The sequence below is a fragment of the Lasioglossum baleicum genome, chromosome 14, assembly GCF_051020765.1.
Source record: "Lasioglossum baleicum chromosome 14, iyLasBale1, whole genome shotgun sequence".
Classification (NCBI taxonomy): domain Eukaryota; kingdom Metazoa; phylum Arthropoda; class Insecta; order Hymenoptera; family Halictidae; genus Lasioglossum; species Lasioglossum baleicum.
In genome coordinates this window covers 5,292,621-5,307,598 of record NC_134942.1, presented here as the reverse complement: position 1 = coordinate 5,307,598, position 14,978 = coordinate 5,292,621, and the positions used below count along the sequence as shown (strand labels likewise).

The following is a 14,978-nucleotide window of genomic DNA, read 5'->3' as shown; positions in this document are numbered from 1 at the left end:
GCCCTCGCCGTGAAACATTTCCAGAACGCTGACAGCCGCAGCAAAACACACCGTGTTCAATTGTTACAGAATTGGTCGCGCTCGTGTTTGTGTACTTGGAAAAATAAATACACGAACTTGCGAGCCAGCGCTGTAACCACTTCAGAATGTTTGACACACGTCGAGCAAGGTTCACCGATCGACTGTGTGAAGGATCCGTATGATAAAATATTATTCCCATTTTGCTGGAGTGATTAAAAAAGCATGACAATTTTCATTAGCTCCCGCGTCGCAGGATTGAAGTAGACAATCGTTATTCTGCACGAATGTTACGATTTAATTCCCCCAGGAATCATAATTGCAATGCAGTCCCTTTCAATTGCATCACACAACACCGTTTACAATACACGCAGGTTCGTGGAATACCTGAGAACAGCATTTTAATTGAATTTTGAGCTAAAGAAATCTCACAGGTGAAAGAATTGTTTACTCATTCCGCATTCCATGAAACGCATCGGAACAGCCAGGAATTCGAATAGAGATCTTCCGCCTGATAAGAAAAGTTTCGCCGATTTCTCTTACGATTGTTATGTTCGGACTTCCGCTTAAAGTGGCGCTGCATTTCGCAACGCGATCAACGGGTTGCGCTTTTCCCGGGGAGAAAGCAAATAACGAAAGAATTCGACGATCAGTACGCGGGCAATCTCGAACGATCCTCCGCTGATTGAATTCTCAGATTCCATTCTTCCCTCGGTCGAACTCGTTGACTAATCGCGTTAAAAATGTTGGAACGCGTCACCCGGAAGTGAACCTGTTGCGGAGAGCCCGTCGCGTCGTCCTCGAAATTTCGTTAGCGCGTCGACGCAACCGACCGACGGTAATTAAACGATAATTAATCCCGGAGAGGATCGATGGTCGTCGGAGTTGTCCGTATTTCCTAACGGACTGCAGGAGAATGTCGGATCCAATAGATAGAGAAGCGAATTTTCGATCCCTTCCTGTCTGTCTCTCATTTTCTAACTGGACATCGTGACTTACAAAGCTCAGAGGTATAAAATTTAAGGGGGAACTATACCCTCGATTTGTAACTAGAAAATAACTATTTATCAATGTTATCAACTTCTGTGCAAAAAAAAAGTTTGGTAACATTGATAAACACGCAACTGCCTAATGAACACGAGATGGAGTTGCTTGCTATTTCCAAATTCTATTCAGCTCGTCGCGAATGCCGTTACACAGGGCAGCTCGCACTAATATTAGTGCCACCGATGAGAATATCTACCTCGTCTGTGTCAGTTTTGCTATGATTCCACGTTGATAGCAGTGCAGCAGTGAAATGTTGCACAATATCGCAGCACTGATTGACAGTCCTCCTGACTAGGCGCCATCTCGTCTAAACGAACTGAACTAAAATTGGCTCTAGACTGGCTCTGCATCAGAGAGGACCTCTGTCTTCATGGGGAAATCTATGCTAATGTGAATGAAATCACGCGCCTCGACTTTTTGTCCTTATACGAGCATATGTTGAGCTGCACAAAGGTGCATTTGATAGAGGAAGGTTCATCACGAGTCGCTCTTCTCATCATATCAGTCAAAAAAGTCTCTTTGAGACAGAAAAATACATTGAAATCTGCGGTTATTTTTCTCGATTTTGTCTTTACTTTGGGCACTCACATTATTAGATATAATCATAATCTGGTTAAAGCATGTGAAGAGCGGTCTGTATTTAATCTTCCTCTACAGAATGAGTCCTCACCCAGCCCAAAATATGCTCAAATAAGGACAAAAAGTCGAGGCGCGCAGACCCATGTTTCGACCCATTTTTCTAGTAAGATTCTAGTTCCTTTCTAATTACTTCAGTAGGGTACAGTTCCCCGTTAAAGAAGATGTAAAAATCAACATGTAAACAACGAAAAGTCGTGCGACACAATTTTCTCCGGTTCGGAAAATCGTATGAAGTCGGAACGGCGTTGTTTAAGAGGCAAGGCATCGCGTAAAGAGTTACGAGGATCGAATCGAAAGGATGAATCGGACTGTCGAGAGTTAAGTGGAGCGATCGGTGTCCCCAACGATTTATTTAACCATCATAGGTCTCGACATCGGGATCGATATCGTTTGTGACAGTGGAGCAGAACAGAACAGAACAGAAGAGAAGAGAAGAGAAGAGAGTGGAGCAGCAGTGAAGTTAGCCAGCACCGGGTGTAGACTGAAAAGAGGATATGACCGAGATAATGCGGACACGGGTCCGGCCGGCTCTGAAACGATTCGTGGTCCCTTGGCGATTTAACAATTGACTTGTGCGCCTAGAACGTCGTCTGCAGAGTAATTGCGGCCGACTCGATGTCGTCGTAGCCTGCCGAGTCGGCTACAGTCTCGCTAATGGGTTTCTCGATATCCATGTGCCTTGAAAACCATCCTGGCGAAATACCTTTCGTATCCACTACAGAACGCTCTCTCTGGATCTTCGTAACAACTCCATCAACACAACCAATTAACCCCTAAACCGATCCCTTCCATTTTCACTTTCATCCCGAATCGACTTCCGGTTTCACGTGTGTGACGTCAAAACCTTTTATTGGGACTGTATTAAGTATGTTTATAACCAGCTTTTAACGAAATTAATGAACCGTACACAGTAGATGTTGAAGAAAGGATGAAGATAAATGGAATCTGAGAATGTCAACGTGCTACTCCGATGTTACTAAAATTATTGATAATTATTAACAAAGTCTTTTATAGATCTATCTATCTATCTTCCATCTTCTTCTTCTTCTTCTGTATACAGAGTGTCCCACGTAACGCTTTCCACGATTTTCCAATCAAGTGCTTGCGATAATCTGACAAAAAAATATTTTGAACTAAAGTCTGTCAGTTTTCGATTCGCTATACATTCCAATAAAAAAAAGTTCGAACATTGTCTTTTTAATTATTGCCAAGGACACCTTCATTTTTTTAAATGGTACTTCAAGGTCATCCGAAGGCGATGGTATACTAGGTCGTTGAATTCGTCTTGATACGGGCTGTAATGCTGTTAAGCCAAAAATATCAAGTGTCATTTAAAAAAATGAAGGCGCCTGTGACAATACTAAAAAAAATTCTAACTTTTTTTATTGCGATGTATAGCCAATCGAAAACTGATCAACTATTGTTGAAAATACTTCTTTGTCAGATTATCGAAAGTACTTGAAAAATCGTGATAAGTGTTACGTGGGACACCCTGTATATAAAATAGAAAAGTATGTTTGTATGTATGTATGATCCCATCGATCTGATTCGGTGGGTCTGTCGCACGTGTTGTCCATCCGTCGGGGTTGAAGTGGTCGGAGCGCGGTGGTTGTAAATGCTATAAGAACCTTGTCAGGTATACCGCCTGGAGGGCAATAAAACTGAATAGGTGTAACTTAAAATAGCAAGAAGGTGACACAAGAATTCAAGAATCTCGATATTTTCAACCTATTAGAATTATTGAGGAAAATCAATTTTTACTTCTAAATTTTTTACTTTATTTTGCATGGAGATCTTCAGTCCACACAAGCAGAGGTTGTCGACCCCGCAATCCAGAAAATCCCATTAACGCAATCAACACTAAACCTACCGAGCGCTGAAAGCGATTAAAATGTCTCGTCTGATAAAAATGACAAAGTCCTATTCATTTAGATTTTGTACAATTTTTATTGCAATACGTGCTTGGATAAATCAATTTCCATATAAGCAACGTCATCGTTTCAATAACTACTCAATGTCAATCTTCAATCATGATTACTCTAAAATATTAAACACAGTCAACCTGGAAACATTATCTGATCGAAGAATAGTATCCGCGACCAGAGCTTTATCTTTAATTTGATAAATAATAATATAGATTGTCCCGCACTCCTGAGACAAATCAATTTCTACGTACCTGAACGTGTTTTGAGAACCAGAGCAGAATTTCAAACAATGAAATCCAAATCCACATATGGAGTAATAAATCCTTTAAATCGCATTATTGCAAGCTTAAACATACTTTATATTTATAATAATATTGATTTTTTTAATGGCACGTTACAGGCATTCAAAAGAAAATTACGCAAGATTATTTGTTAACCTTTCACTACCCGCGCTGGTGTAAAAAGTACACCAATACAATAATATATATATACTGTTCAGAGCACGAGAGAAAACTAGCGGGAGGGGAACGGGGCAAGAGGAACGCAAAGGCCTTCTTCTTTCCCCGTTCCCTGCCCGCTAGTTTTCTCTCGTGCTCCGCACAGTACTCAGTCACACAGTGATACATGTGGTGTGCTAAATACACCGCGCGGATAGTAACGTGACAATTCAGGGCGCGGGTAGTTAAAGGTTAATATCGTACCTGTATTTGTTTAGTTTCGCGCTTGTCCCTTTTTATGTAAAAGATTAAGACTTATTTTTTGTTATGTTTCTTTTTGTTTTTATCAGTTCTACTGTAAACAACTGTAAACATTTGTATAAAAAGACCTCGGTCCGTATATAATAACAATAATAATAATAATACTAATTATAAAATTGAAAATCTAAGACCGGTTATTTGACCGGCAGTGGTAGGTTTAGTGTTAATTAACCGAGTACAGGATTGACTGAAGGAAAATCTCGGAGACGCGTCGAAGGAAAACGAATGTGAGGGGCAAACGGAGCAGAAATAATTGTCCAGTTCATCAGCCGGCCGTAATCGCCGGCCATATCGATTTCCGGAAAATATCCGGGCCTGCGACGTTCCGCAAACAGAGGAATCGGTGGTCCTCGACGGTGTCCAAATACCCGCTGATGAAGCCGGTGTTTACGAGACCTCGAGGATCAGGGATAGGATCGGAATCGGAATCGGAAATGTCGCGTGTTTCGACGCGGTTCTACACGGGCCGTGCGCTACAAACCGGAAGCCCTCTCTCTCTCCGACTAGCAAGCAGGCGGCCGCCATTGTTTGCGAACCTACGCTTGTTTGATCTGATAATGGAAAATTTTTCAGCGCGCCCAGGGAAAATCTATTTACTTCCGTTGACCGTAAAAGCTCGAACCAATCTGGGATTCTCGATTGTAACCCGACGTTGTTTGAACGTCGAGGACGTCCTTCGCCGAGGGAACGCGAGATCCGCGAAAAACTACCCTTAGCCGATAAATCGTTATCTAATGCCACTAATTTCTCATTCGGGAAGAAGAACAAATTCTCTATTCCACTCGAGTTCGCTGCAATTCGAGTAGACAATTTTTATTTAAAAACAAAAAAGAAACAACAAAATTGTTCACCTCTGAACTCTCATAACTTCGTCCATGAAAATGTCAAAACAATCAGAAAGGTTCAAGTTGCTTTTTGCATTTTCAAAGACTACAAAGAGAAAACGATTATATTTTTCCACGTTCACTTCAATGCGACCTTTCAGAGAGAGATATGCCTGACCTTCGCAACGACCCCTCGAAAGTTGATCTGCGATTTTTCGTGATCGTTTTACCAAACGAGGTTAGCGCAGTTACGAAACGTGGCGATTAAACGATGTCGTACCGGAAGTTGTCGGGGATGGACGCGAGAAGTGGATGGAAACGCTTACACGTTTCGAGAAAGTCTGAGGCTCCGGAATTAATTAACATCAGCGAATCGATCGTCCGGCGAGCGATGCGCTTGTCCGATTGGATTGCCGATAATATAATCAGTCGTGGCATTACGCATCGGTGTGCACGGGTGCACGCTTGTTAATCCGACGGCGTGCACCGTCGAGGAGTCCGGTCGCAGTTGATTATCTTGCGATAATTTCGCCGCGATCATGTCGAGGAGCAGTCAGGCTCGAACTCGATGATTACGCGATGTTGCATCGACGCGACTCCTCTGATTCGATCGGGCGGGCTCCGGGTCCCCTTTGCACTATGGTCTCCAAGGATCGTTTCGGGAAAGAACACCGCGAGAGCAAGTTTGTTCCGCGCAAGACGCGAGATCAAAGCTCCTTTGAGACGAGGCAACGGGTTTTCCGGTGAAAAAGCAGCGCGGCCAAGTTCGGAATCCGAGACGCTGCAGAAAGACCCTGGGGAGTCTTCGACGCCATTACTTTTGCTGTCCTCCGACCTAGAATTCGATCGAGTCCCGGAAAATTGCTGCGAAACGGAAAAGTCATCGAGTTTACTGGCCGGCGATTATTTCCGCACTAAATTGCAGTAAGTTCGTCGTCGCTGTCAGCCGAATTAGTTTACATACCTAACGCAGCCCTGTTTCTGTTTACGAACGCGATAGAATTACGTCGGCTGCATAGAACGCGGCGTGCTCCGCGTTCAGAGTTGATTACGCGAGTTTAGAATAAACCGTACGTTTGATTACGTTCGTACCGCTCGAGTCACGCTGCTCGAATATCTTGTACGGAGCAGACACCGGATTAACGGAGCCGTTCAACGTCGAATGAAAGATTATGCTACCGCGGAGCGAGGCAGCATCGAATTGTTAACGTCGCGCGATGAGGGACAACGATGCACGTACGTGCAATTAATACTGGCTGCGACTAGTTAGAACCCGCTTGTGTTGCGCGCGGATAACAATTCGCCAACGTGCTTTCCTGTTTTCTTTTCTTCTCCGTCGACGTTACTGTTCGTCGTCGTCCTCGACGGATGGATTAACCTCGCGGAAGGATAGATCCATAAGCCCGAAACTGTTCGGCGCAGTATCGACTACCGATTAATATTAATAGAACTGTAGACGACGGAAGACGCATTAACTTCGCAGCGGGATGGATGGCTTCAAGGTAGAAGCGATTAACGAACGCCCGGCGTGTTTGCGGAGAGATAGATCGACTTCGATGGAGATAGAGGTTCGTGTGTGGACACATCGATCGTGCGAAACCGCTTTCCGATTTCTGATTTGCAATGGGGATTTCGGAACAGATGGATTGATGGATGATTCGGTTGAATCGGCCAAAGGAATAAATTAAATGTAAGTGAGCTCAATCTATCAATGCATTGATAGATTGCGAGTGAGCTAGATCTACCGACATGCATCCTACAACTTCAAGAAGATAGATCCATACATAAGTGGTCTCCACATGAAGAATCAACGTCCGCCAGATTGGCATAGATTAAATTCAATTTGTAAATTCAAAGATGACGTCCAAAGGATTCGATCAATCCGCAACAGCTACAAATACAAAGCACGGATTCTACGGGGAATCTCGATGAATGAACTCTAAATTGTCTTTAACACGATTGGTATTCTTGAACGTGAAATGCGGATTGTATAGAGTCTGAAAACATATAGATTACTGGGAGAGCTGATAGATTAATGCAGATTTCTGATCCACGAATGAACTCCAAGAGAATCACGGTCATGGCCATTGCCCTTTATAAACACAAGGTGTAGATAGATTGCAGAGACAGAAGACGGATAGATTTGTGGAAGCAGGGAGCTGATAGATTAATACAGATTAGTGATCCACGAATGAACTCCAAGAATCACGGTCATGGTCATTGCCCTTTATAAACACAAGGTGTAGATAGATTGCAGAGACAGAAAACGGATAGATTTGTGGAAGCAGGGAGCTGATAGATTAATACAGATTAGTGATCCACGAATGAACTCCAAGAATCACAGTCATGGTCATCGCCCTTTATAAACACATGGTGTAGATAGATTACAGAGACAGAAAACGGATAGATTTGCGGAAGCAGGGAGCTGATAGATTAATACAGATTAGTGTTCCACGAATAAACTCCAAGAATCACAGTCATAGTCATCGCCCTTTATAAACACAAGGTGTAGATAGATTGTAGAGAAAGAAGACGGATAGATTTGTAGAAGCAGATAGATTAAGATCATACGCGAACTCCAACGAACACAGTCTCACAAGGACCACTTTTACCAGGTTGGGTCCTGGAAAGGCATGCTGATCAAGGAGGAAGGGGATAGATGACAAGATAGATGGATCTTACCTTCCATAGTCATGTTATCGCTGAGCTTCATTTCGATGTACGTGTTTCGGGTGGTCCCTCGTTGTAGTAGCTCGCGTGGCACGGCGTTTGTCGCCGTTCGGAGGCACTTTGTTCGATCAGTCAGGATGATATCGAGTCTCGATAATCGCTCGAGCCGGATCGCTTCGTTGGCTCTGGATCACTGGATCACAGTTGGGACTCGTTTTTCGACATCTACGTGGTCTCCTTTCGCTTCGGCCGGCCGGTGATCGCGCTCGTTAGACGCGCGACTCGCGGATGTCCGCTCCAGGCCATGATTAACGTCGTCCCGCGAATCGAATTATCGGACGGTCAGCCGAGAGCAGCCGGCAGCCAATAAATCACGATTCCCCTCGATCGGCGAGGCACGCGGCGCCTTTGAGCCCCGAGCGGTCATCCTATCGGAAATTGGCTCTCTCTCTCTCTTCCGGCGAGATTCTCTCCTCTTCCCCACGAAGATGCTCCAAGGGATTTGCCTCGGCGAGTCTGCAACAGAAAAGTCGAGCGTCAGTGTTAACACACCCTAGAACGTTGTCCTGACGATCGCGAAGTTGCTCTAACAGCTGATTCGAGTCGCGCTGCACAGACTTTACCATTCACAAGATACCCTAAAATCTAAGAACATGCGGTCTGAAGCTTCGCGAGAATTTACGTTTGTGCACGGTGCTTCTCTACATGTTCAACGCTGGATCCAACACTTGAACATGCAGAGAAGCACTGATATAATATTTCAACGTTATCGTTCACACGATCCTTTAAGATCTCAATTCATCACTGGAGCCTGGAGCTTCGTGAGAGTCTACGTTTCTGTACCGTGTCTCTAGTGATGACACATTTTTTATAATTTGAAGTCTCACTCGTCAATAAATCATTAATAAAGAGTCGATTATTATTGAAATTTAAGATAACGTACACGAAATATAAAGAAAAAAATTCGAAGAACAAAATGTTTAAAAAATATCGATTTTTATACTTTTTTTTCGTTACAAAGAACAGTTATTAGTGTCCAAAAAATTGGATCCTCCTCGATAACTGTTATCGGTTAAGAAAAACGGTTTCGATTGCTCAGAGCAGTTATCATAACAGTTATCAATGAGAGAAATTTAGTAATTAAATAAATTTCTCTTATCGAAAACTGTGATGAACGATCGAAATAAATTTCTCTTATCGATAACTGTTACAAGTGATCCAAATGAACTTCTCTCAACGATAACATTTAGCAACAAGAAAAAAGATTTTCGGTTACTTATAAGTAGACCGCGGATCTTTATGCAAAATAAAAATTTTTCGCGTCGACACAGAAGCTAAATAAAAATATCTTTCTCCTTTCAATCATCTTATTAAGCTGAAACTCTAATACGATGATGTTTCTAAATTTTTTAAATATGTCCACTGCTTTAAATTCTATGCACCAGTTTTTGTTATAAATGCATAAAATCCGCAGTCTACTTATAATCCTTATTTGTAACCACTACGATTTTAGTCGATGAAATACATTTTTTCTTTCTGGTTAGAACACTTATGGTCCCTGCTCACGAGACTTCATATTTTCGGATGCTTCTTTGCGTGTTCGTCGTATATTTGAGCAGGTCTGGCTAAGATCTCCCCAATTTCAATACGAGCCACAGCACGACAGGCCTAAGATCCACGATGCAAAGTCCCGGCGAACAACAAACAACGGGATCCCGAACCGTGAGATCCTTCGCTCAGAACAAAAGCCAGATAAGACAAACTTCGAGGTCCCAAATCCACCAGCGAACAAACGGGACAGGATCCCGGGGGTTAGCACACCGCGAACCGGTTTGAATTAATGTCCTATCCGACGCGAATTAATAAATCATGAATATCGATGAGGAGACAGCATGATTCAATAGAAAGGGAGGAGAGGACCGTGAACGCGACCCGTCGTTCTTGGAATTTCGCGTATTTGGTACACCCGAGGTACGGATCGAAGGGATACGCGAACCTGATCAGCTTGCGTCACTAGACACTCGACCAGGAAAAGGTTCGTTTCTGTCTCTGAGTGTGTGTGTGTACACAGAGGCATTGCGATAAACACTGTGCTGATTGAGGAGAATCGATGTGCAGCTATTAATAAAGGAACTGCCCGCTTCTGTGCGTTCCGAGGGATCAACATAAACAAAATATAATATATCGAGTCTCTAGAGCCTGCGAATTTATTATCGAAATATTCGAATGAAATCAATATTTGTTGAACTCCCGAGCTATTGATACGGAACATCTTTATTTTGCATAAAGATTCGCGGTCTACTTATACGTTCGCATCGATCCGGAGCGGGCACATACGTACAAAAGGATACAAAATCACAGTGTCCCATTTTTAAGAAAGTGGATGTGACCCAGAAAAATATTTAAAGAGCCCGCAGATATTTCCGAGCTATCGCTGTACCCTGTGCAATTTTCTAAAAATGTCTGTAGTCTGATCAGAAAATATTCCAATTCGTTATACGAAACTAAAGATCCTCCATCAAATAAATAATATCCCGTTGAATAACATTTGAAGTGTTTCCAAGTAACAGATTTTAATGTTTAAATTGCTGTAACGTTGCAGAGAATTTCTTTAAAATACGTGGGTTTTTTCGACCGAAAACTAAATAGCAAGTTTCGCCGGTGTTTGCGCGGATCGTCGGAAAAACATGGCAGAAAAACATTTAAAGAATCCATCTGTCGCCAAAGTGGACTGGCGTTTATCGCGACGTTTCACCGTGTATCTAGGTTCCAGCTGACTCTGCTGGGCTACGCTGCGTGAAACCGAAGAAGCTTTCGGGTTCACCTAGGAAAGTAAATCCGGTGCACGCCGGGATATCTGTTTCATTACCGGGCACGGCAACATCGAGGACTCTCTGCGTATAACGGCCAAAGAAGATACGTTCTCGTTGTTTGAAACTCCGGGCGGAAGCTCTCGCCGGAAACATTCTGCGAACGGCCACGCGAGCAGCTTTGGCTTCCCGGTTAAACATCCGTATCACGTTGAATTAACGATTCCGTTGCTCGACGCGTCGCCGCGATAACAATAACGGCGGACGAGTCTTTATGCATTTTTACCACGTTTTTATTAGCTCGCTTTCTTGTTTGTTTGTTTGTTTATCTGTTCGGTGGCAAATTTTGCAATTGATTTTAAACTAATTAACAGTAAAACCAGCCTTAAAAGTAACTCACGTATAGGAAAGTATCAATTACTAGACTGCGGATCTTTATGCAAAGTGAAAAATGTTTGCAAGACACAAGAGTCACGTAAAAATTTAGTATGCTGAAAACAAGACAATAATACAGTTCTTATATCTTTTTGATATGACCACTGCTTTAAATTCTGCGTACCCATTTTTATCATGAATGAACACGTTTAAACGGGAACTATTTTGGAATGCAGCTGCAAGCGCAAAATTGCAAAGCCTTCGATCAAAATCAATGTTTCACGAGATCTGTCATTTGTTTCGACACATCTTTCAATTTTTAGGTTAACCTAATTGTTACGAATTATAACTATTTTTCTAATTTCGTCCGCTGACCGAAATCAATTGTTTTATTTCAGTTGAATATCAACCCACATTGTAAAAGTAAGATGAAAAAAAACAAGTTACGCTGGAAGCAATGAAGAACGATGGCTCCAATAATATAATTTAAAGCTCACGCATATAGAGGAAGCAAAGCTTCGCGGCCAAGGGATCCTACGTACAAGTTTAAAATGCAGTAACGAAATTATTGAAAAATCCAAAGCGAGAGAGAGAGAGAGAAACCATCGGAACACTCAAAATAAAAATTAGGAGTAGTATTTTTAATTTATTGTTCAATGTAATCTAGTTTTTTCATAATAAATGTTGCGTTCTATATTTATTTTCTTTTGCTACTATTATTATGGGACAAATAAAAAATTTATACAAATTAATTTATATTGTTTCGGCTTCGACCGACGATCGGATTGCCTGAATGCCGGGATCGCCCAGATTTGGACGCGCGAGGAAGTGTGAAGTTCACGGAACGGGGAGTAGATGAAACTCGCGGAGAACTGCTTGATTTCGATTGCATACGCGCGTCACTTTATAAACAATTTGGTAATGTGACATTGCAATGTACTGAGTGAGCGAATAAGAAACGTAGAAGTGTTACAGTGGTGATTGAACAGTGATGAGCGCGAGTGTAAGAATCAGAATGAAGTTAGAATAAGAATCCGCTTCGTCGAGGGGTTTCGCATGGTTACCAGAGTTGGGCAAAATGTAATTTCAATTACAGTTACAATTACTTGCCAATTACTGTAATTTGGAATTGCAGAAATACAATTACAATTACATGTAATTGTAATTGGAATTGCAATTACTTGACGAATCACTGTAATTGTAATTGTGGTCCGCAATTACAATTACTGGTTCAGCGAAAGTAATTGCAATTCCAATTACAATTACATGTAATTGTAATTGAAGATGTAATTAATTACTCATGTAATTAATTCCTGCCCAACTCTGATGGTTACGCACGATTCGGCGAACGCGGTGTTACGCGATTGGCCCAGATGGTCGCAGAGTCGATTGTTTCGGGATTCAAATGGAGGTGGTTTACGGGTGACGACAGCGAGCCGTTGCGAACGCGGCATCGAAAATAATAATGCACAGCGTGTGTTCTTCACGCGTCTTGAAACATGTAGGAAAAACCCATAAGGAGCAACGTTTGTAAGTGGGTTTCAATCGACCGGTAAACTCCTCGATTTGAATCCCGAACATATATATTTATATATTTAATTTATAATTAAGTAATTTTTATTTAATCTGTTCCCCGGTACTAGTCTCACGTGTCCGCTATCTTGTCGCTCCGGGAGAAGACCGAGATTATAGGTTAGGAAATTTTCCTGGTTCTATTTACGATTGTCGCAGACACTTGTCGCGGTGCATACGTCACCCTGTCGTTCAGGATGAAGAGGACATAATGTTTGGCGGCAGAGTGGTTAATCTTTCTCCGTGGGTTCGAACCGGATCGCTTAATCCGGTGCAAACTGCGAGAAGGAAAGAACGGATTTCCATGGAAGGCAATCTCGCGATCCATATCCGTCGCGACCATTCCCATTCTACGCGCGCCACGTTTTACGTGGGATAAGGATATCCGTCAGGATTAGCTCCTAGAGCAGTGACGCGACCTCGGCAAAAACCATCGTAACGGGCCGAGGACGCGTTTATCCGTCCCGAACCACGCTTTCCTATCACCCGACCGGGCGTGACGGTCGGATATACTCGCTTCTTCGCAATTTTCCGTTCTTGCCAGCCAATTTACGACCTCCGGGAAAATCTTATTTCCCGGGTAGAGGAGTATTGAGAGACGGTTGGATTCTCGTGGAATTCTATTCCGCTTTTCGTAGTTTCTTGAACTCGGTCTGAGCTTGCAATTGATTCAATTAAACGGTGAAATTTCAACTGGGCTACTCGGGAGTTTAAACTGTAATGATCCTGCCCGAGGAGCTGGAATTTCCATGGTTCCACCGGGCTATTGAATTTTAACGTGAAAAGAAAGTTCGGGCGATTCTGTTTAGCTTCGTGTTTTGTCGCTCCTTGAAACTACTTTTTCTGCACTCCGATTCCATGAAACATTCAAATGCCGAGGGAGCTGTTGAAGGAATTAGTTTGTAATGACCCTGTTTCCAGTATTTGAATTTCAACGAGCTTTCATGGAACTATGTTTTAACAAGGGAAGGAAAAAATATTTGTTAAGGGTATACCCGTGACCACGATTCTTTGGAAAGGCTGTAGCGGTTTTCAGCAACGATGTAAACGAAGCTTATATAATAACATTTGCGATGCGGTCGAAGCTCGTCCGACAACCCGATATTCGCTGAACAAGGTTGATAAACGCCAATGAAATGCTATTAGAATGACAAATCAGCGAACCCGACTGCGAACTGCAGGGAATAAACTTGCTCGCGACGAGTTGCTCTCGCTCGTAAATGTTTAACGTAATATTGACGAATACAAACAGACATTTCTTTCTTTACTCACTTCCTCGCACAGCTTAGCACTGTGTTAACAAGCAACGTTTAAATTCTGACATGATCAATCATCAACCGCTTCGAATATTTCAGTTCAACCTGTTGAATTGTTTAGATTCTAATGCTACAGTTCAAATATTTAAGCTCGACTCCGTTGAACCATTCTGATTTGAATGGGCCCCCAAATCGCGTACTCGAACTGTGGAGGGTCAGCTCAAATATTTAAATTCTATTACTATTCAATGATGCTAATTCTGATGTTCCAGTTCAAATATTTAAGTTCGAACGCGATCTCAAATCTTACTTTGAATATTTAAATTTGGGTGGACTCCGTGTTACAGTAAGGAGCATAACTGATTCCACACACTTTAAATCAGAACAACTTTTTTATGAATGGACCAAACGACTTCAATTTCTCTGTAAGGCTGGAAGAATTAGTTTAGTAAATGATGTGTAAAAAATATGTTGCAAAAATGCATTTGGACGGAATTGTGAAAGACAATAGCAAAAATTGATTTTTAGAAGTTCTTTAGCTGGTCCAATAACGAAAATTCAAAAGGTGTGTCTGGTCAACTGGTATAAATTATATACGCTCTGAAAATTTCATTGAAATTGATTAGTTGGTTTGCGAATTATAAACGATCAAAAAATGGCAAGGTTTTACCATTTTTGATCGTTTATAATTCGTAAACCAATTAACCGATTCCAATGAAATTTTCAGGGCGTATATAATGTATACCAGTTGACAAAACACATTTTTTTAAATTTTCGTTATTGGGCCAGCTAAGAAAGTTGTAAGAATCAATTTTTACTATTGTTCTTCACAATTCCGACCAAATACATTTTTCAAAACTTATCTATTAGACGTCATTTACTAAACTAATTCTTCTAGCCTTACAGAGAAATTGAAGGCGTTTGGTCCATTCATATAAAAGTTGTTCTGATTTAAAGTGTGTGGAATCAGTTATGCTCCTTACTGTAGATATCGAAATCGTAACAAAAACCAGGTTGAACATTTAAACGATATCTGACCTATTTAGATATGTAGATTCTAATATCGCAGTTTGAATATTCAAAT

General features: G+C 41.9%; 1 protein-coding gene across 1 annotated transcript in view; it reads right to left on the bottom strand.

Annotated features, from left to right (window-relative positions):
- The window catches only part of LOC143215898 (uncharacterized), a 92,454-nt gene that overhangs the window by 59,927 nt on the left and 17,549 nt on the right, over window positions 1–14,978 (bottom strand). The window contains exon 2 of the mRNA XM_076438504.1: window positions 7,894–8,397. Within this exon, the coding sequence (XP_076294619.1) occupies window positions 7,894–7,924 (31 nt within the window). The 5' untranslated portion in view covers window positions 7,925–8,397. The remainder of the gene's footprint in view (window positions 1–7,893; window positions 8,398–14,978) is intronic.